General features: G+C 42.1%; 1 protein-coding gene across 1 annotated transcript in view; it reads left to right on the top strand.

Annotated features, from left to right (window-relative positions):
• Positions 1-23,253, top strand: part of jph1a (junctophilin 1a) — a 40,143-nt gene extending 16,890 nt beyond the window's left edge. Inside the window, exons 4-7 of the mRNA XM_074621323.1 lie at positions 8,730-8,848; positions 19,266-20,005; positions 20,512-20,608; positions 20,768-23,253. Coding sequence (XP_074477424.1) covers positions 8,730-8,848; positions 19,266-20,005; positions 20,512-20,592 — 940 coding nt within the window. The 3' untranslated portion in view covers positions 20,593-20,608; positions 20,768-23,253. The remainder of the gene's footprint in view (positions 1-8,729; positions 8,849-19,265; positions 20,006-20,511; positions 20,609-20,767) is intronic.
• Positions 23,254-24,376: the final 1,123 nt, after the last annotated feature.

Here is a 24,376-nt window from a genome sequence, read left to right as displayed (position 1 = left end):
GTGGGCATGTTTCTAAAGGGGAGATTGGTTGCGTTAACATGTTAAAGAAATTAGTGGCGTGAAAATAAATTTGCGTTAACTTCGACAGCCCTAAAAAATACCAAATATTGCTCTCTGCATGTTGTCATTTTAAAGTGAATATCTTTAGCTCTGGGGAATTGTGGGAAATTTTATAGTGAGACAGTGAATTTCATAATGACATTCACAAAGAAACTGTTTTTTGGCCCGATCCGCTTAATACAGATTTGACGAAACAATTATGCGATAAATCCGAGAAATTATTAATAATTGAAATAATAGTTGCAAGCCTACTATTAATCCACAAAGACCTTGTCCTTTCACCAGTAAATGTTGTATACAGTGATGTTGTGCACTGCAGTGAACACTATACACTATACTCAGTGATCTTAATTGCCAACAATTATAATAATTGCCAATTTCTTATATGAGTTACATGTCAGTTACATCCACTGTATATAATAATCTAGATCTAGGAGCATGCAAGGTGAACTCAGCTCAGGTGCTTTAAGATACAGTTCCTTTAACATTGTATTCAAGTTTCCTTTATTTTTTTTTCCATTGTAGTTGGTAGTCTTCTACATGTTTCTTGTTGGTGATTTTAAAAAATTAGTTTTGTTTGGACAATATAAAGGCTTTAAAAAAAGGGTCTATTTGAGGCTGTGTTGGCTTGGTTGACAGATGTCTCAGCTTTAATAGTTGTTTCCTCATCCCTCCTCAAAAATTGTCTGCCTAAAAGCGACAGTAAAATCAAATCCAAGCTTCAAAACGTCACGGATACTACAGCCCTGTTTTCCTGCAGTGTATTGTTCAGCCACCAATCGCCCCCCCCCAACCTCCCCTCTCCCTTTGTGTCATTAGCTGTATCAGCTGTGGCCATGTTTCACTGGCAGTGTTGACACAAAGAGCACAGGGCTGAGGTCTGAACCCCTGCCATTGCCCTTCACCAAAACCAGAGGGATCATCTCAGCAAGGGATTCTGTGTCACTCTCTCAACGCGCCAACGAGGGCTTGCATCAGCAGTCAGAGGAGAGCGTATCAGACCTTCAAACATAACAGAGCTCTAAACATGTACCACACAAACACGTGTACAGTATTTATTACAATACAGTAGGCTATTCGGATGTTCACAGTAGTTTCTGAGAAGCACTTTCATACACCAAAATCCTGATGCAAAGGCATACACACACACACACACACACATACCTGTAACTCTGTTTTTGGATGGAGGCCAGGGGGAGTCTCAGTGGAGGGTTCAGTGCAGAGCTCCTGAGTAGAGAACACCAGTGGGAGAAGATTAGGTCTCTTTGTAATCCACAGCCAAAAATGTCAGTAGAGTTTTGGGGGATTTTTTTCCTGTTTAATCAAAATGGATTCTTTTCATTCTTCTTCCCAGAAATGAAGTCTGTTTATGGAGCTGAATTTCAATCTGTCTCTACCTGCAGTTAATCCTTTGTATCATGAGCAAACACTAACATTGGGGGGTAAATATAAATGGATTCTGAATCTTTAAATCATTAAGGTACAGATAAAAAAAAATACTCCTTGGCATTAAATTATATTATAGTTCACAAATTTGTGAAAACGAAACTAATTCGCTGCGTTACTTTAGTTTATAATCACCTGATAATAAGTCCGTCATGTTGCACCACCATGTTTCTACAGTAGCCCAGAACGGACAAACCAAACTCTGTTAACTTTTCCTGCTTGGGCCAGAGTCGATAACTCGTTCCCGTCGCCGCCGCTTTCTCTCTCTTGCTTCACCACTCACTTCCACGTACACACACACTTTATACACTGGCTCTGCTCCAAATGGCTCTATAGAGGGCCATTTGCGTTTTTGCGTCGGCCACTGTAACTCTCCAACACACTTGGCACACACAGTTGGTTGCTATCTCCTCACCTCAATGCTAGATACCGCCAGATCCTACACACTGGACCTTTAAAAGAATAGCTTGATATTTTGGGAAATACACTCTTGCTTTCAGACTGATACCACTCTCATCTCTGTGCCCTAAATATGTAGCTAGAGCCAGGAGACAGTTAGCTTAGCCAGCAGATTATTAGCCTCGCTTAGAAAGACTGGAATCAGGGGGAAACTAGCCTGGTTCCAAAGAACTAATATTGATATTGCCATTTTGGACTGAAAGCCACTGTTGCAAGGACGCCAGTGAAACGTCCACCTACAAAGTGCCGTACAAAGTAAAACATTATTTCTATTCCATTGTCATATATTTAATGTCTCTACCCAAATGGCCTGTGTTGAACAATAAAAATATTATAAATATGCATACTATTATAACTTTTTTACTGACTTATTTATTTTTTTATTAAACTTTTTTGCCCGGCCGTTTCCAGAGGAGCATAAAGTGAGCGATGGACAAAAGAATCCAGCACACAGATTTTGAGCACAATCTCTTTTTCACGTCAAGGACCTCAAAAATCGGTGTCCTGTGCTTTTGTCCTGCGTGTTAGAAAATAGCCTACCACTACATTAAATTGTGTTTATGTCATGCTACTAGCACTACTAGCTACTGGCCGATAGCCGGTTGTTTGGGAACAGAGACTTAAATACATCTAACGTGGTACAGGTTTACAGCATACAGCAATTAAAAAAATAATGAAGCCAAGAACCAGGTGTGGACGGGCCTGTGGCACGCGAGCCATTCCCTGGACCTGATAAGATAAAAAAGTGATGAATTACAACCAATATATCCATTACTACAGCGGCATACAGCTAGCAGGATGTGTCATATAAGTATGCAGTCGGGCACAGACCAGTGGGTCTGATGTACGTTCATTATGCCGAGGAAAATAACTCTGGATTCGGTTATTAGTGAATTTTACAACTGAGGACTATTTAAGTGTTCACACTGGGAAGATGATTCTTGTTTAATCCCCGCTCAATGTTCCATTTCCCTGCGCCCTGCCTCTTGCTTTCACCCTTGCAAGTGTTTTTTCATATTGTTGCACCATGTACATTATTCAAGCACCTGTTTTTTGGGGGTTTTTTTTGCTGCTGCTGCAGTGAACAAACCTTGCCAGAAAAACATTTAGATTCCTTATTCAGAAAGCATATTTTCCTGTTCGGCCAGTCATAAGACCGGAGAAAATTCAATAAGCCTAATTGATCTTTAGATGCTGCTTTTCTATTTTGGGCATATCTCTACTGAAAAGGCTAGAAAGGAGAAAGAAGGGGAATATGTGCCCAGAGCCCCAGCCTGCCAAACCACCAGGATGTCCTGAGATCTAAACAGTACCTAGCCATGCCCAAATATTCTCATTATACAGCACCGCAGCTCTCTCTTCAGGATAAAGTTAGTTTATCTCATAATAACAGCCACTCCGTCTCCCATTTAAAGCCTCATTTGCTGTAGCCATTGTCCCCCTGCACTGCAGCCCCTGGTAATGTGAGCCCAGACCTCAACCCAGGAATAATTCCTGAATAATTTCAGAGTCGTTTTTTAGCTAACCACTAATGATGTTAGTCATGCTCGAGTAATCCTGAATTAGCACCAGCCGGGGATTCAATAGCGGGCCTGCACGGATAGAAGAGATATGTGCAGGGCAAACTAAGTGCTAATTTGTGCAGACTTTCTGTCATGTTCTGTGCTGCTCTTTTGGACCTGGGGACTGTTTGGGTAAGATACAGGGGCAGTCATTTCTGTTGATGTGTGATATCCTTTCATGAGCAGAGCAGGAGCAGCACTGCCCAATAAATGATCTCGAAATATGACTCTTCACTGTAAACAATTGCTGTTAATGTACAGCAGGATTTCAACAGTATTAACCTGTTATTGCTAAAAACAGTGCTTTACTGTTAATACAAAATAAAACCTGTTAAATTGCGCTCATAGTGCCTTTAATTGTATTTATTTAGACTATTCCTATGTCTGTAACCTGCTAAGTCTATTCATCTAGGCAAAAAATAATGCAACCTAAATAGTGCATTAAAACAAATCAGTAAGATAATGTAAAAGAAAGGTGGAAAAACAGCTATTTAATGTATCTTTAAACAGTAAATTAACTGTAAAATACTGTGAAATTAATAAAAAACAACCAATTCAAACTGTATTTTTCATTAACAGTACAAAGCTGTAAATTTCAGCGACAGTATAATAATGTTAATTTTACAGTAACATAAAGGCAACCCTGCTGCCAGTTCTTTACTGGGAAACTCTAAACAGTGTTACTTTATCGAAGCCGTTTTCTCCCGGATCGTGGGCGATGAAAGAGAGCGATGGAGTTTTTAAGGAAGATTGTTGAGTGCTGACGTTTACCACGGGCGAGGTCAAGACTAATCTTCTATCTTATTATATACCGTACCAGTCAGCATTCCAGTTACCAAGCTTGGACGCTAAGCTTGGCGGGGAGGGGGGAGATGAGACTGCGATGGAGAGAAGGAAGATGAGGGGAAGAGAAAGGGGAGGGGTGGCGTTATTGGAAGGAGCAAAAGGGGGGACCAAGAGACGAACGGGGTGCAGAACTGTGTCAGCATATGTGAAGGAGATTCCTCAAATAGGACATAGCCTGGGGAGTGATTGACTGAAGCTTCACACGACATATAATCACACACACAACAGTCACATAATACAGATATACACAGGCCGGGGTACGAAAACCTTAAAGGAGGATGCACCGTGCCGCATCATGGGAGCTGGGGTTTGAAATTTAACCCTAAAGTAAAATTAGAGGAGCTGAGATGCATAACTCAGCAGTTCTAAATGCCCGGGAGTCTTTAGAGGGTCTCTCTCTCTCTCCAGCTCTGTCTGTCCCCTCTTTACTATTTCCATACCTTTTTCTCAGTCTCTGTTTTTACTTTTCTCTCTCTTTGTTTTTCCCACCTTCATCCTCTATCTCAAACACACACACACACATTCCACAGAGAGAAAGCCGCCACACCGACTGCCAAACTGACTCAACACTTTTCACACAATTCATTTGTCACGGTAATGAAACAACCATGGATCTCACCGGGCCTTCATCAATATCATCTCTCAAGCGGGGGCTTCAGTCCAAAAAGGAATTGCTTCAAAGTCTTTGCTCCTTTCTACACTTTGTCCAAATTTCTACAAACGGTTGTGTGTGTGTGTGTTTGCTTGATATTTGCATTTGTGCCAGCAGGTGCATTTATGGATTCAAATACTTTGATTTGCTTGGATCCATCCCCAACCAGACAGGAGCGCCTGCAGAGCCCAAAACTAGACATGAACAGGTGTTGCTTTATATTCAGAGGCAGAGCGGCTTCAAGTAGAGAGGCTGCAGACTGTCTGACAAGTTATAGAACTTAAAACTTTTTCAAAGGTCAATCGTGAGCTTGCATATTGTTGTTTACTCAGACTTTTTTTTTGCCTTGAATGTGTGACGATGCATTATATAATTTGGCCTGAAAAATGTGTTCATGCGTGCTGCTGCACATTGTCGATGGGCATTACAAGCCACTGACGCATATACGGTAATGCATATTAATGCTGCTAAAAACAATATTTTTACATTAACAATAGGTCAAATGATTATGTGTAATGTGAAGGGGGTTGCTCGTAGTGACCGATCCAGGGAGAATTATCCCCTCACTCTGCAATTTCCCTCACCTATACGAAGCATTTTATCATTTTTCAGCTCATTGTTTTGGTTTTACAGCCACAACTGTTTTGATTCACTCTCAGGGCTCTCATCTGCAACGCTTTTAACCACTTGTGGCAGCTGTTGTTTGTGAAAAAAGCTCTAATAAACTCACTGTACGCTACCTGCCCAACACTAAATGGCTGACAGGTAAAGTTAACAACTAGCTGGTGACAGGCTGTTCTCATTCACCGTTAATAGGTATACCTACAAAAAGTAATTTACTGTAATTCGTATATATCCCAAAAAATCAATTTGTACGTAATCCATGTAATTATGAACCAGGAATTATAAAAGAGCGACAAAGACCGTGTAGAGAGGTGGTCGGGGTGGACAGTGGGTCAAAAAACACCTGACATTCGCCCAGGAGACCAGTGTTCCAAGTTATTTTAACCCAAACCACAATCTTTTCCGAAACCTAACTAAGTAGTTTTGTTGTCTAAACCTAAACCAAAGTTTATTTTGAAAAGACTGGAGCAGAAATTGCTAAATAAGAGCTAAATAGTGACTACTGAACTAGATTGGACTTGCAGCTTGTTGCGATGCCCCCAAGTGGACAAAAAAAGAACTCATTGCAGGTTTAACAGTCCATGCATTGTGGAATTGTGCTGGTATCGCTTGCTAGAGTGATTAAAAGTATGTGTGTATAAGATGACATTTTTCCTCTGCCTGCCTGGAAGAAAACCAACCAGCCCTTTCGTCTCTGCGCTCCACATGCCCATGTTTTCTCGCCTTTCATTTCACTCTTGTTCCACTGCTCTATCACACCTCTACTCCCATCGTTCTCTGCCTGTCACCTCCCACCACCAGACATCCTGTCTGTGAACGGTCTGCATCGCTTCCTGCGTCGGCCCGTGACTTTATGCCCACTTTACCTAAAGGGAACTGTGTCTGCCTGTGACTTTATGCCAACTCTATACCTAAAGGGAACTGTTAATATTCTTAGGATATGTCACGGGGACACTGTATATATTCAGACGCATACATGCCTCCTTTCATTTGCCTGCACATTTCACACATTTCAGAAATAGAATATGTCCTTGTGGTAGCATGTGTGACAAGTGGATGTCTATGGTATGCATGTCAGTGGTGTGATGTAACTGGAATGTCGGGTTTTAACAGGCAAGTGCTCTTAAGTAAGAACATAAAGCTGCTTTTAGCCACACCGGTGACATTGCCATGTGTTTGTAATAACTCATGGCAAGAAGAAGCAAAGCACTGTGTGATATATTATAATTTCTTAAATCTTATTTTCGTCTGCAGCTGGCCACTGTTTTCCAGAACACAGCCTGAGTGTGTCCTTTTGTCTTCGGGTGATGCAGTGTCTTATTTCTGGAGAGGAAACGGTCCGTCTCTTTCCCGTCAGCATATGGCTCCTCATGCATTTTAATGTCTCAATGTCCCAGCGCGTCCAAAACAGGACAGCCCAAAGTCCAAGGGCAGAGAAGTACTCGGAAATAGAGACATCTGTCCGTTGGGGTCACTCCGACAGAAAGACAGTGGGAGGGAGGGAGGGAGGCGGAGGAATGAGGATGAGGGGATGCAGCGTCAATAGACGGATGAAGAAGGATCGAAAAAAAAAAAAAAACAGGAGCATTGATTGAAAGAGAGAAGGGAATGCATGGTGAAAGAAAGAGGGAGAGGAAGATGGATGAGTGGGGTTAAGCAGGGCACAAGGCACAGCTGTCAATACTTACAGTGATACTTGGACAGCCCATCTGGATCCTTGCATCCCATGTTGCACTGTCATGTATCATGTAAGAGTTCCACTCGCTGTTCATACAGTAAATGACTTATCCTCTGGGCTTTATGCATTTCATATTGTTGCATAATTAGGTCTTTTTTAAAGGGAGCCTGGTGGTAAGAGTGGTTATAATTTTTTGCCACTAGTGCGTATGTCCTCTCTTTGCATGCGCACGAGCGTGTTTACTTGTACGGTATCTTTCGGTGGAGTTTTCAAGGGATTTGTTAAGCAGGTCACCCCCGGGCCTCTGTCTGTCTCACCATGCTATGCGCCTATAATACCTCTCAGTGCTAATGCTAAGCTCACATTGATTCCAGAACGTATTACTCTTCTGCCTTTTGGTTTTTGAGCATCAGCGTAGTGTAGTAGTAGATGTGGATGCAGGCTTTTCTCATGCTGGTGTTAATGCACTGCTACATATTGTTTTCATTACAGTGTCTTTTTTTTTTTAAGGCTCTCTGTAGATAGATGTTTATAGAATAGGGTTGAAATCACCTTCCTTAGGGTTCCCAAGATTTTTGAAATTTTGTAGAATTTGTATTTGTAGTTATTAATGTAATTAGCTTTATACCTAATCAGTCACCTCAGTCAGGATATGTTTGCTGCTGACTGGCATGGGATTCAAACCTAAGCCACCTGCTGTTTATACACAATATGATATGATACAATATACAATATACAATATGATATGATATGATACGATATATGATACAATATACGATACAATACATGATACTATGATATATGATACGATATGATATACGGTACGATATACCATACCATACGATATACCATACGATATACCATACGATTCAATACATAATATGATATGATATACAATACGATATGATGTAATATGATATGATATATGTTATATGTGTGTGCGTGTGCGAGCGTTTGTGCGTGCGTGTGTGCGTGTGTGCGTGCGTGCGTGCGTGCGTGCGTGCTGGGCACTGCTCCCGTGTGGTCCAGCAGCAGTGCAGTGCTCCAGACTGGATTAAGGTCTTGCTTGGATGTGGCTGCGCTCCATTTGGAAAATCAGGATTTGGATTTGAGATAGAAGCACGAGGGAGGGAGGTGTTATGTTATCCCCAAGAGGGGACAGGCTGAGTGATACAGCTCAAAGATGAGGAGAAAGAGGGGGGGAAGGAAGGTCAGAGAGGAGGAGCAAGAAAGAGAAAAAGATAGTAAAGGGAAGCTTATGATGATGTAAGTGTCATGGATGACATAGTAGCATGCAGACACAGTCACACCGACCTGTAAAATGTTTGTGTACGTTTCTATGTAGAGTTACCAGAGTTACCATGCAACTCTAATATTGTCTCTATGTGTTTTTTTTTTCCAGAACGGCCCATGCCAGGACAAAAAGCGAGGCTGCAGACCAGGCTGCCATCTCTGCTGTGCATGACTCAGAAATTGCCAGGGCGGTTGCTAGGGAGCTCTCCCCCAACTTCTACCAACCAGGTAACCCTTAACAACAAGCATTCATACATAACACACGTCTGATATTTTAAAGTGTGTTCTCTGTGTGGTCATCACACAGTCTTAGCAGGGATACATGTCTTAAGTCTCTCTAGATACTTTCCCCACTGTCTGAATGACGGACTGATGAAGGACTGCAGGTGCACTGAGGGGTTAGGGAGGTCAGAAGTGTGATGAAATACGATACTTTGACTATATTTCAAGCGGCTAAATTTCCATAAACCTTTGGCTGACATGCAAACTAGGTTTTCAGACATTTTAGACAACACATGACCGACCCAGAGATAGAGTTTCAGTCCTTGCTAAGATTGTCACAGAAGCCTGGATCGGGGATTTAAAGGGTAACTTAAGTATTTTTCAACCTGGACCCTATTCCCCAGGTTTCTGTGACTAATGGGGGACAAAAATTTCTGAAATTGGTACAGTATTGAGGGATAACGCTGTAATGAGCTGTGAGGGCAAGTGAGCAGCGTCAATATAACGTTACGTTCACTAAAAGTGCATGTTTTTGCCACTGACAGGCTCAAATTGTTATTATAAGTGACAGACAACAGAGAAATAAAACCTTTTTCATACCTTTCGCTTGATCCGGTCTGTTTGTTATTGTGTCCAAGTCCCGCTCAAGGAGAAGTCACCTTGTGAAATCTGAATCTGAATCCTACTCCACCACAACACACTTACCACCGTGGATGTATTCCACTATTCACCTGGCAAGATTTCAGAACGAGACTCTTTCCATAACGTCAGACAATTATAATAACAATCAGAGCCTGTCATGGCAAAAACAAGCACTTTTAGTGGACATAAACGACGGCACCAGCTTGCCCCAATAGCACCATGTTGCATCCAGTGAGCAGCTGTCATCTACAGCGCTCTCCCTCAATACTGGACCAATTTCAGAAATTGTTGTCGCTATCAGTCAGTTAGACAAAAACATGGGAAATAGGGTCCAGGTTGAAAAATACCGAAGTGACCCTTTAACACATGAGTGGTTCAGCCCCGTCAGTTGGACATTTACCCAGCCAAGCTATTCTGAAACCCCATCCTCACCTCCACCATCCCTGTTTTTAGCTACACCCTCCTCGAGCAACCAATTTGTCCATTCAAACCATGTTTTTAGGAATTGGGTAACTGCTAAGAGGTTGGGCACTTTGTATGAATAATGATGTTTGCACAGTTTTAGAGTTGTTTACACAGGCTGCGTTTGAGTCGGTAATGAGCTTGTTGTGGGTGCACAAAAAGCATAGGGTTTGCTGTTCCAGGGCTGTAATCGAAGACTAGAGAGGTATTGAGGATGACTTCCAACACCACAAAGGGGGCCTGTGTATGTGCTGCTTGGAGCAGCGTACTGTATTCTGGAAGGAAGCCTCGTCGTCCTTGCTCTCAAAGGCCTTTTGTAACAGCTCGGAGATACTAGCTAAAATTTGCAGCTGTAAACTCTGCCAAAAAAAGTGAGAAAGACAAAATGTTTTCTGTTCTTTTAGTTTTGCAGATCATATCAGACATGTGCTTTAGTGGAGATGTCTTACAGGTACAGTATGTGCACGGAGGTCAAGGAAACCCAATGCTCCCAATACCAAGTAGATCTCATCTTTCCTCTGCTTGGAGGTTTAACAGGCACACTGCCATACTATACAGCAGCTCACATGGTAGGGTGTCAACTCAACTCTGTTTAGTTCATTTACAAGGTAAGCCGAGTTTTACAAGGACATATAATACTACCCAAATAGTGAGGGGGACAAATCCTTTTTGGTCGAAGAGATGGGGTCAGAGGTGGGACACAAACGCACGAAGAAGGCAACATCATAAAAACGTGAATCCAAATTGAGTTTTTTAATGTTACCTTATTTTTTCCCTTTTTATTCCTGTATTTTTTAGATAAGCCAGTATTTGGTTATAAGTTTAAGAAGAATTTCAAAAAAGCAAAATCATTAGGGCTGTCAAAGTTAACACAATACTAATGCGTTAACACAAATTTGTTTTAAGGCCACTAATTTCTTTAACACATTAATGCAACTTGCGATTTTTAGGTTGTAGCGGGCTCAGCTTTAAAGGTATAGTGAAGATACTGGCATCATATGAAACTAAAAAAACTTAAGGAATCCATGGGTATCAACCATGTCATACTAGCTTGTTGCAAAGGAGGCTAAATAATGCTATAAACTTACACAAAATTTTGGCAAGGAAAAATTGGCATGACCACTTTCAAAGAGGTCCCTTGACCTCTGACCTCAAGATATGTGACCCCTTTACAGACATGCCCACTTTATGATAATCACATGCTTGTGACATGTTTGGGGCAAGTCATGGTCAAGTCAGCACACTGACTCACTGACAGCTGTTGTTGCCTGTTGGGCTACAGTTTGCCATGTTCTGATTTGAGCATTTTTTTATACTAAATGCTGTACCTGTGAGGGTTTCTGGACAATATGTGTCATAGTTTTGTGTTGTTAATTGTTTTCCAATAATACATATATACATACATTTGCATAACATAATCAAATTTGCCCACTCCCATGTTGATAACATTATTAAATACTTGTCAAATCTCCCTTTAAGGTACATTTTGAACAGATACAAAATTTGTGATTAATTTGCGATTACTCGCTATTAACTATGGAAAATAATGCGATTAATCACGATTAAAAATTTTAATCGATTGACAGCCCTAAAAATCATACATTGAAATAATTTGACATTGTTCTATAGCCATAATTTGGATGGATGGAAGTGACAGAGGTGCCATGTCACACCTTTTTTTGTTTATTTTTATTTACAGTGTAAGATCTATAGCCTTGCCTCTTTCACTGTTTGTAATATATTTAGGCCTATGAGCTAGCCGACCTTGGGCACTTGCCAGAAGCCACCACAAAATAGTGGGTGACACATAGATTGACAATGGGACCCATTCAAGCATGTCCCCCCACTAAGCCGCAGAAATGGCAAGCTCAGGGGCCAGAGACATCCTGCGTGTTGTGTTCTGTTGTGTTGTGTTGTGGAAAACGGCGATCATGCTTGGCAAGGCCTGGGTGATCTCTGTGTTCACAAGTCTGCCGCAGAGAGTGTCCTTGCCTTATAAGTCAGATCATGAATGAGAAAGCGGGCGATGTCATAATAATGTGCAGCGTGGGGCGACATCTGAGCCGCAGCGTTTTAAACGTTTGATTACGTAAGCGTGTCTGGTAAGCCCAGCTGAATGCCAGACAGGCACCTTCAAAAAAAAAGCATTACTAGATCATGAAAGTCTTTATAAGTTATTATATAAATTAGAATATTAAAGCAGTTTGGGGAATCTTGAATGGCCTACTTTTAGGTTTGCTGCGGGTTTGTCTTTTGACAGGTTATGTCATGTTTGAGTGTAAACAGTTTCCCTATTAATGAGACAAAACCACACAATCGGAGTACCATTAGACGGAACTTGTGTGACTTTCCCAAACTAATCTGCTTTGCTTCCTCAATGTCTACGTCTACAGTGGAAATATTCTCACTTACCCCCATCCCACAGCTTCTAATAAGTCCTCCAGGGTAACAACCAGGGGCCTAAACCCCTTGTTGTTTGTAATTGGCATTTCAGACTCATAGCAGATTATCACCCTGATTGTGGAGTGTGTACTTCAAAAGGGAAGAGAGGGTCACAGGGAATAGGACCCTGACCTTTATGATTGGTTCGCACACAGCGCCCAGGAGGGGTTAGCTAGGCGTGGTCTGTTTCGTGACGTTAATTGGGCTATATTCGGTGCCGATGTGTGCCCGCTGGGGTCTAATGGAGACATAGCTGAAATCCTTATGCACTGAGAGGAGCTCGGCCCGCCGCTCGCCCCTCTCCAGGGCTGACGCAGAGCAGCTGTCCCTTCCTTCAGCCGGGGGGGTAGAGCGTTGGCAGGAGGGGGCGGCAGGGATCCCACTTTGCCCTGTTTGACCCAGTCAAGGTACACTTGGACCGGGTGGAACCATAAAAGCCTGGACCTGTCAGGGCTGAACACCAGACATGAGCAGGTGCTGCTTTATATTCACGGCAGCAGGTGTTGTGGAGTTTCAACACGGTAGTTCAGCTGAAGTTCAAAGTTATGCAGCAACTTCTTTCAAGGATAAAACATATTATATATTGGTGACACTTTTTAATAGCCATCATCTACAAATGGTAGATTAATAGTCAATAAACTTTAGTTAATGGTTATTTTACTGTTAACAAGCAATTAAATGATAATTAATAATGTTTTCTAATTATTATATAGTTTCTGTTATTTTAACATTAGTTTGTGTATGAAATAATTAGTTTATAAATTATATATTGTATCATAGCTGATAAGAGATCATAACAATTATATTCTGAATACATTGTAAAGTATTTTTTAACAGTTTATTATCACCAGTTGCAACTTTATAATGGCCTTCCAAATAAGGCTTTCATACGGTTTACAAACCAATTATTAACTATTAACAACGTGTTACAAATATCTATGTAATGTTAGATGTTTTAAAAGCAGTTTCTTAAAGATTTACAATTCATTTGGTAATCATTAACAAATACTTGATATAGTATTTCAAATTTGTATGTATGCATGTATGTAACTGTTAAAATAACATAAATTGCACTATTACTAATGAGCATATGATTGTTTGTTAATAGAAAAGTAACTATTAACTTAAGTTTAATTAACTATCAATTTACCATTTATTAATGATGGTTATAATAAAGTGTTATTATAAGATACCACTGATCTGATCCTTTTCCAAACAAATTTCAAAAGAGCTTTTTGGATAAAAGTGGATAGAAATAGTTTGAAAGGCAAACTTCCAAGAAACATGCATCAAACATTAGCTGTAAAAATGCTTCCCAAATACGGGGATGTATTTAGATCCATGAAGTCCATGTTTGTTCACTCGTCCGGATTTGACTCTTTTCATGTGGTGTCTTCCATCAGTCACATGTCAGTCCATGTGAACATGAGGCCCTTCCATGTTCTTCTTTGCATGTGGCCACTTACAAACAAAGCACAGGAAGAGAGCGATTACACTCAGCCAGTAGCCACAGACAAAGGGGCATGCTTTATTTGCATGAATGCAGATGTAAGTGAGTGCGTTCGCATGCCCAGTTTTGAGCCTTATAATCACCACACTAGTGTGCATGCAAACGCTCCCTGTAACAATGACATGGCTCCCCCTACCCATCTGCCAGTGTGAGTAGGAGGAAGAAAGATAATCTAAAAAGCTACAAATTGAGTCATGAATATTAAATATAACAGTGTAGAGAACATGCTGAGATCACAACCCACAGAACAGACTAATACATATACAGTATAACGCAGTATTAGAGTGTGAATAGAATAACCAAATGCATCATAAGCAAAGAACACAAACCGGGAAAATGCCCTTCACTACCACTCAGAAGACATGCTATTATGTTTGACATATAGACACAATTGACACACTTAAGCAAACAGTTTGCCCTAGGAAATGTACAGTATATTTCTGTCCCTGTTGGCTGCTCTGTGCATCTGACAAAGATGTATCATTCATAGTAGCAACAGCCTTGGGTCAGTGTTTGATTGACATGAAAAACAACATTCAAATGGTGAAAATAGATATTTCCTTTCAAGTCAAAGTGGCTGAATTCCCTTTCAACTCTGGGGTTCATCACACCAGATTATTATTCTACTGTCCCGTCCGTTGAACCCAGAGTGGTTCACAATGGCAACAGATGTGATAACCGCACACACTGTATGTCCTCCTCCCCCCTTACACACATCCATGCATGAGCACTCATACTGACGCTACTGCTGTTCATCTCATATTCAGGTCAGCAGAGGTTAGGCTGGGTCTTAAACAGCCGATCCGTTGTGTTTTGTGAGAGTATATGATCGTGTGTGTCAGCGCGTGTGTTTTGCCAAGAGTGCACTGGAGCAGAAAATGTGCTGTGGATTAACATGAAGCAAACTGGCAACCACAGCTTAACCCTCATCCTGCCGACTGGGGTCCCCGCAGACCCCGGAGGTACTTTTTGTCATATCTCACAGGTGCTTTATTCTATCACTTTTCATGACTTTGTCAATCAATTCGTTGTTTGTTGGTAGTCCTTGTATGTTAAATAGGTTGGTAGGATGAGGGTTAAACATGGCATTTTGACAGGTGATGGTGCTTTTTGTATTCAAGCATATGTCTCACACGATGACAATGTTTTACATATCATCGATTTAGTTTTTCTCCACTGACATACTACAAAACAAATCTAAGGAAACATTGAAGCATACCGGGCCCTTCAATCAGATGCTGTATGCTGAAATAGATCTAGTTTCGAGTATAGCGGGCGACCGGGTCGAGAATAGCGGGCGACCGGGTCAAGTATAGCGGGCGACCTGGTCGAGTATAGCGGGCGACCGGGTCGAGAATAGCGGGCGACCTGGTCGAGTATAGCGGGCGACCAGGTCGAGAATAGCGGGCGACCGGGTCAAGTATAGCGGGCGACCTGGTCGAGTATAGCGGGCGACCGGGTCGAGAATAGCGGGCGACCTGGTCGAGTATAGCGGGCGACCTGGTCGAGTATAGCGGGCGACCGGGTCAAGTATAGCGGGCGACCTGGTCGAGTATAGCGGGCAACCGGGTCGAGAATAGCGGGCGACCGGGTCAAGTATAGCGGGCGACCTGGTCGAGTATAGCGGGCGACCGGGTCGAGAATAGCGGGCAACCGGGTCAAGTATAGCGGGCGACCTGGTCGAGTATAGCGGGCGACCGGGTCAAGTATAGCGGGCGACCTGGTCGAGTATAGCGGGCGACCGGGTCGAGAATAGCGGGCGACCGGGTCAAGTATAGCGGGCGACCTGGTCGAGTATAGCGGGCGACCGGGTCGAGAATAGCGGGCAACCGGGTCAAGTATAGCGGGTGACCGGGGAGCGAATAACCGCCGACCGGGTCGAGAATAGCAACCGATCGGGTAGAGCATAGCGGCCGACTGGGACGAACGAGGGGCCGAATTGGTCAAGCATAGCGACTGACTGGGTCAAGCATAGCGGCCAACTGGGTCGAGTATAGCGGCCAACTGGGTCGAGTATAGCAGGTGACCGGGGCGAGAATAACCGCCGACCGGGTCGAGAATAGCAACCGACTGGGACGAACGAGGGGCCGAATTGGTTGAGTATAGCGACTGACTGGGTCAAGCACAGCGGCCGTCTGGGTCGAGCATAGCGACCGACCGGGTCGAGCATACCGACCAGGTCAAGCATAGCGACTGACTGGGTCAAGCATAGCGGCCAACTGGGTCGAGTATAGCAACCGACCGGGTCGAGCAAGCAAGCGACTGGATAGTCACAAAAAAAATGTATGTCTGGTGATATGGAGGTTCTCAAGATTTGTATGTGTTAAACGTGACCCACCGGGTCGAGTATAGCGAGCAACTAGGTCCAGTATAGCAAAATGTTTGCCATAGCTCTTAATTTAAAAGTATATCACACACTATCAGGGAGGAAGGGGCCCTCTGTCAGTCATTTTGAAGGAGACAGATACAGATGCAGCAGACACAGATTTACTCATGCTCTGTCTATTTTTTACATTAATTACATAACTAATAATGTTCTGAGAAGAAATAAGTTAACATGTTGCTCTGATGGTTGTTTCTTACAGTAGTTTATTCTTGGATCCCCAGGAACCCCAGCCGGTAGTCCTTGTATGTTAAATATGTTGGTAGGATGAGGGTTAAACTAAAGCTTGTATTCTAATAACCTCAAAGAGACAATGATGAGGTAAAAAGACACAGTACATATTAAAGTACAAAAATGCACAAATCTGCGAGAAAAAAATCCTGTAATTCAGATTTTTATTTGTGCTTACTGAGTTGCATATTTTTGTCTCAGTCATGACTAATACCATGGCCCATTTTAATGACCCTCTTTGGAAGGCTGCAGACTCAGCCCAGCTGATCAATGCTCAGATGAAAGAAACACCAGGGGCATTTGAGTAATTGAGTCCTAGTACATGTTCCAGCTGACCTGGCAGGATTCCTTGGTAGAGTACATCTAATAAATCTTCACTCACTCATCATAAACAAGATCAACAACATGCTAAAGTATCTACAAAAACAACAACAAGTAATCAGATCAATCAATTTACAAAATTCCAAAAGATTCTTCAGCTTTCTAGTGTTGAAACACAAACAAAAAGGCATGATCAGCATATTTTGAAATCCAGCATGGCTTCAGAAGTGTAGTGGAAATCGTTCTTAATGACTGCCGGTGTTGCACTTCTATGTGAGTGTGAGTCTGGGAGTCATTTTAGTGTCGACCACCATTCAGAAAATGTCTGGAATCCCTCGCAGGAATCTGTCCCCAAACAGGGGGAAACTGCTCAGGCCCGCCCACGAAGCCCGGACTCTTATTGAGTTATGGTGTGAAATTAAGCTTGCGGATATATTAAGCCCTGCAGATGTTCAAATGTCCCCCCCAGTCTCTTTGTAGTGGGTCTTATTGGTTGTGGCGGTTATGAAACAAATTAGGAATGCCATGCAGCTGAAAAATGCTTTGGGCTTATGAGTACCGACGCCCAATAGATTCTGCAATGAGGCCGTTTTTACGCTGATATGGGATTGGATACACTTGTTCCCTATCTGGATTTGATGTTTACATAATTGTTCCTGGAGGGGATGAGAGTCAAAGCTAAAACAGAATGAATTATTTTCGAATTATTAACTTAAAGAGGACCTATTATGCTTATTTTCAGGTGCATACTTGTATTTTGGGTTCTACTAGAAAATGTTTACACACCTTAATGATCAAAAAACGCTTTATTTTTCTCATAGCGGCTGTGCTGCTTCACCCTCTGTATGAAACGCTCCGTTTGAGCTCCAGCCAGCTATTTTACAACTTTTAGGACCTAATGATTTTAATAAGGGCTATTCAAGTGTTCGTATTAGGAAGTTAATTTACCTAAAAAAAATGATCCGCTGAGTTACAGATGTCTCTTTCCCTAATGTTAGTCTATGGGAAAAAGTATTTTTTGGGCCCGATGGCATCACGTGACGGACACGGAAGTTGTAATTCCATGGTTTGGCCACTACGAAAATTAGCTTCAAAGCCCGACGATCTTCCTGGGCTTGCTCTGCTCCAGCTCCGCTCTAACTAGCTTTGTTTGAGGGCGTGCCAAACTAGCCACTAGGCAAATGTGTTACTTGGTGAAATCACCATGTTACGGGAGAAAAGGCGAGGCGTTTCAGGCAGTTCGGGAGCAGTGTTTCTGTGGGGGAGAGTAACTACCTTTGGCATTGACTTTGGGCTTTGTAACTTTGCAGACCTTTTACATGCACAAAAATATAACTCACTAAAGGAAACGGAAAAAACACAAAAGCATAATAATAAAGTCCTCTTTAATAGATGGCATGCATATACGAGGCATCTTTTTTGATTGATCTCTGAGATTATCCCGTTCTTAAATGCAATAATTCTGAACCAACATGAACACATTAGAATCACATCACCTCACACTGACTCCGTATATAGTATCTGGTGGGGTTGATTAGGAGTGAAAAACAAGCAAAACAGTCTTTTCTTCTACTTGAAAATATCAAAAAGATTGTCTATATAATTTCTAGATTTATTTCTCTCTATTTCAAATTGGCTATACGGGATGCGGAGGATCCTTCTCTTCTCATGCCATCTGATGCGCTTCAAACAAAGCGGCATTGTCCCTCTCTTAGTCACTCTGACACCGTCTAATTTAGGCGAAGTGAGAAAAAAAAACAGGCAAACAAAGAGCCCGATGTCTCTAATAAATATTAATTCAGTACAGAACAAAGGGACAGATAAAGTGTAATTTTTCTCGCATGCAAAAAGGCATTTACATTCAGATTCGGGCCCTTTTGTCCACACATTAGAGGACGTGATGTCCTTAATGGAAATTCAAAACATATAGATAAAAGAGGAGTGTGCCTTTAGTATCATTAGACTATCTGTGTCCAATAACCCAGGACCTCAGGCCATAAACTCCAACAGTATGAACTTCCCCAGACAAAAAAGAGACATCACTGCAGCTTATCCTTCTTTATCTGTACAGCCCTGTTGGTTGGATCCCGAGAACTGATGTGACAAGGGCCTTTCCAGGAACACAACATACTGATAAAAGAGAATGGCTGATGAGAAAGATGAGCCTGCAGAGGAGGCTTCCTTTGTGAAATGGTGTTTGTGACCCTGCATTAATCAGTCTTTTTTCCCCTGTCTCCCCCAGTCCTTGCAGAATGATTGCATATATAATGTTGATTCATGAATATTTTAATTGAGAGTTAAAATGTGCTTAGGGCGAGCTCTGATTTAAAGCTAGCTGTGGCAGTGGAACTCTCCATTCAGTCAGGATGGATGGCAAATTAAGAGCTGCAGAAATGTCATGTTAATGTGTGTCACCTCTCTCACCTCTGCAGGACCTGACTACTTAAAACAACCGGTGAAGGAGCCTGTGGAGATTAAAGAGGTCCCTGTTGAAAAGAAGGACAGCTCCGCGGGAAATTCTCCCCACTTTTACCGCAAAGGCACCACTCCTCCCCGCTCCCATGCGACCAGCCCTGTAGCCACGCCTCCCCCTTCGCCTCACTCCAGCAGTAAGAAGAAAGGTCAGCTCGCCAACAGCACCAGCCGTAAAACCAGTAAAGAGGAAAAGCCTTCCCGCAAGACGAGCAAAGAGGAGAAGTCAAGTCATAAGACCAGCAAGGACGAGCGGTCTAATAGAAAGATAAGCAAAGAGGAGAGGCCGCCCGTCGCCGATGGCCCCAAAAGTTCTCATGTGCACGTCGAGGCTCCGCCTAAACCCGCTAAAATTCAGCAGCCTACCGCGGCACCTGCTCCTCATCCTCAACAGCCTCCTGCACTTCCAGTCAATGGCGAGCTCCACACCGAGTACCACAGTTACTACGTCAAGGCCCCTACAAGGGGCCAACCACCCCCGGACCCTGAAGAGGATATAGAAGAAGAGCCTAGTATCCTGGACCTGGCACGTATGCCCCTGCAACCTCCTAAATCCTATAGTCTCCCCCCTCCTAAGCCAGCCTCCTTACGGGAGAGCAAGAGCGATCCGAAACTCAGGAAGCAGGATTCCCTAAAGCCAAAGAGCCTCGCAGACGCAAAGAAAGGCAGTATGGATTGTGCAGAAGGCATGGCAGAAACAGTAAGTATCAGTGGTAGGATAGGAAAAAGGTGTTCTTGAAGGAGTAGTTTTACATTTTGGGAAATACGCTTATTCGCTGTCTTGCCGAGAGTTAGATGAGAAGATTGATATATCACTCTTATGCCTTATATTTTATCAATCTAAAATCACAAATTAACTGGCTATATCTTGTTTGTTTAATCCATACAAAATCTGAATTAGAAAAATAACAATTGATATTTTGGACCAGTAAGGACCAATAACTTCCTGGAGTGTCCTCTGGTTGCCTGACAATTGGTCCCAGTTGCAAGTATGATTAAAGCGTGCAGGCAGATTTTGTTACCTTTGGACAGAGCAAATGAGCATATCTCCCAAAATGTACAGTATTCCATTAATACTTTCTATTCTAATGATTCTTAATGACATTCTTAATATCTTTGTCATGTGAAGATATGGCAGTACATATCATTTGATTGTTGTTGTAGATTTGATATCTGATCTTTATCATAATGTAATTTTTTTTGCAGGGTCCTAACTCGATCCTTGTTGCTATGGTAATGCTGCTGAATATTGGCCTTGCAATTATATTTGTCCATTTTCTGACATGATGATGCTGTTTCTCAGGTAAGTTCATTTATTTTCTTCGACAAAAATGAATACGTAGCAGATGAATTAAAATTAATCTGCCTTTTCTATGTACTCCATGTCTTGTGTGTGCCACAATGTGTGTTTGAAATGTGACAAGCAGCCAATTAAATCCTAACAAACTATTTTATGTTGCAGTGAAACCATGGCAACCGGTACAGTTGCATCGCCGGCCTTGAAAAATGAAAATGGCGCCAGTGAGACACGGGGGTGGCCGTAGGTGTTTAGGAATCAGCGCGGCACCGAAGAGAATCAGGAGGAAGGCATCGCTACCACCAACCTGTCATGGGCCTTCTTTAGGCCCAGCCCTGTGAATTAGCACTCCTTTGGCTTCTCTGAAAGCTGAGGTGAAATGTCGTGTCTAGTGAGATATAAAAAAAAAAGTTTAAAAATGCAACCAAACATACACAGTCTGAAAAAAGAAGTAATTGAAACCCACACGTGTGCTGATCCAAGCACTGGTCTCTGTAGCCCGCTGCCTTGGCAGAGATAGCGGCGGGCTGACGGACTTCGCTGGAAGAGTGTGGACATGCACTTTTAGATGATGGGAGCAAACAGCTGCCTTTCTATTTTGCCATCTGACGTTTTGATGGGGAGATGTGAGCCCGGCGGCCGGGGAGGGGAGGGAGAACAGTCGCAGCGGGAGCGTGCTCGGGTGTTCAGAGCGTTTCCTGGGGTTCACACCACTCTGGGACACAGGAAACTGGGCACGGCCGTTGCCAGCAGCAGTCAGTGCTTGCACGGTCACTAGCCAGTCTTACTCTGTTTACCCAATCATCACCGCAGCTTTCTCGAGCTCCGTCCATTGTAACCCAGGATACACTGCTCTGAAACACTCCCCGTGCATGGTACAGTTTTAACCTTTTTTGTTTGTTTTCTGTTTTATTTTTCGTTCGTCGTCGTTCTCTGAATGTTGGTTACCTGCAGTCATATGCTTGTAGTTGAAAAAGGAAATTTCTTCTCCTCTCAAAATGAGTAAATACATTTGTTTTCCCTTTTTATTTTTTGAAAGTTTTCCCTTTTTATTTTGAAATTTTACTCATTTCTAACAATTAAGTTGTAATTTGACATTACACATTCATGTTACTGAAAGTGCAATATGTTTTATTTTTTCAAAGAAAAGCTTATAGTATATTTTGCCAAAAAGAAAAAAGGGGCAGGGTAGGGTGTACCATTTATAAAAAAAATCCTATGTTCCGTTTATTTTGTCAGACTCTTATAATTTGAATCGACTGGTTTTGAGAGAGGTTGTCGCTTAACAGCCGGCATTGTGTGTTTAGGAAGGAGACTCACACTTTAAAAGCTACCTAGCTCTGTGAGAGTGAAGTAACAAATGTCTTATGTTATTTATTAAATCGGAAGGAAAATAATGTCATTGCACGTCAATGCTTTACTTCCTTCCTTCTATTCTTTGCTTTCAATGTTTCAGAATACCACTAAAAATGCAAAGATGCAGTTCACGCAGCTGCTCCTGTAGGCCCGGCAGTGTTTGCGTGCTTGTTGGACGGTGGATGTTGAATTTATTCAGGTTGAGGCCATGGGGAATGTGGCACCAGGGAGAAAGAGAGATGCCTTTAAAAGTCTTTAACAGTACTACTGTTTACCTCAGATAAAGATGAGGAAGGGGGGGAGGGGAAGAGATGCCATCCTTGTCTTAACTTTGTCGTGTGGGGGATACTTTGACTGTTGTCATCACCTGAATCATGCTTGCCTCATCGTAGCTGTTTGTAGTCTTTGTTGCAGGTATGGCATGAGTTTCTTTGATTTTAAAAGTGGTTATTTATGTGGTTGGCATTTACTGTCATCACTACCGAGGTTAATTATTTATTCAATGTACAACTGATGTGTTTGTGAACATTGGTCATCATAAAAAAGGGCTTTAATACGGCTAGGTTTTCTTTTCTGCAATTCAGTTTTGAATTACACAATGAGCAGCACGTTGCATCTGGAGAATGCTTCAGTCTGTTAGATGTTTGCAAACTGTCCACATAACTAACTGTTAAAATATATATTCAAATTGTGGAATAGACAATATAAAAGCAGACCAAGACACTAGATTATTAAAAAATGTTATATTGCAAATGTGAGCATTAAATAACCCTTTCTTTGCTACACCCTCTTTTCTTGTTTTAACTGTCTTCACGTGAGCATGGTGAAGACCGGCGTTTCGGAGGGTTTAACAGATCAGCCTGTTTATGGGATATTTTTTGAAATGCAACATTGCATGTCGGAGTCATTTATATATAGATTATTATATACTATTTGTAAGGATTTTTACAGAGCACAATCCAGAATCTGGTATATGAGTTGGTATTTTTCTAACAATTTGCACACCTGTATTTTGACAATGAATATAACTTGTTTGTAATTGGTAATGTAATGCACATATGATAATGTTTGACAGTGGAGAAAAAAAAAATACTTTATTTCTAATTGGTTGTACTGTATGTACCATTTGGGGGATGTGAAAGGCAGATGTACTTGTTTGAGTATTTTAGGATATGACGAGGAACTGCGGGAGACTTTTGATATCTCAAGGTTCATGTGACCCCACTGATTTGTGCAAAGTCTTTGGAGATGAAGTTATGTGTATAACAATAAAGATGTTATGCCTTGTTAAACTACATTTCGCTTGTTTCTGACATTTTTGATACTGCTGAAAAACACAATACAGCACAAAATATACTATGCAAAAAAATCTACAGATGGATTTCAATTGATGGATGCTGGGATTCCCACTTGTCTTATGAGAATGTTTCCAATTCCAGTCCCATGTTCACTTCAATGTGTCGCAGAGGTTCGTCGTCTCTAGCCTCCCAGCAATGGTGGCCTCATGATGACCTTCTCATAATGAGATCCGGGGGGAAAAGAGTAGGCATGAAATCAAAGTGTCTTCGTCGGGGTCTCGCATTAGCGGTGTGTGAGCGCAGGCAGGTGCCCCACTTTGTCTCGGGTCAGATTGTACTGTTTCCACTGCTGATCAGCCTTGGATTAGTGTAGTGTTACACCAGCAATGGCACCTGTCTGGAATCAGCAACGCCGTGTCTTGCACTTGCTGCGCCCTCTGCCCTGACGCCTGATGAAAAAGTTTACTCATCTCAGCCTGTTTTATGGTGTACATTTTGGAGACGATTGGGTTTCACAGTAAATTTCAGTTCCTATAACTCACTTATATTGCTATTTGTTTATCATAGTTGCATTTTGTTTAATCAGGTTCATTATTGCTACTGACAATTATAGCATCAGACGTTTTGCCTCTGAGGGAATATTCAGAAGAGTGTTAAATCCTGGCACTTAAAACCTCCTGTGTGAAGCCGAACTTGTCAGTAATAGTATAGAATATCTCTGTTACTATTCTGATATGGCACAGCATGCTGGACAAGATTTGATTGCACAAGCAGTCCTGGACGAATATAAACCAAAACCTTATAAGTGTATCATACCTTCATAGAAGCCATTTAACAAATTCTAATGACAGCTATGATCCTGACGAGGAATCTACAATCATCTTTATATTCAGCAATGGCGGATGTACCATCTACTCTATGGGGAAAAGACTCCATATTATGAATTCATTGCAGCAGGACTGTGACACGTGCCATCCTTGACCATGGCAGGTATTTCACATGTATTTTAGTTTGGTCGCGCTGCACCTTGGCCTGTTCAAAGCTTCCTACTTGCCACCTGGTTATGTAACCAGCCACCGTAAATTGTTCTCAAGTTTTCACAGTAAGGTTCATTTGGCAG

Source organism: Sebastes fasciatus, chromosome 21 (genome assembly GCF_043250625.1).
Source record: "Sebastes fasciatus isolate fSebFas1 chromosome 21, fSebFas1.pri, whole genome shotgun sequence".
Taxonomy (NCBI): domain Eukaryota; kingdom Metazoa; phylum Chordata; class Actinopteri; order Perciformes; family Sebastidae; genus Sebastes; species Sebastes fasciatus.
This window is presented reverse-complemented; position numbering and strand designations above follow the sequence as displayed.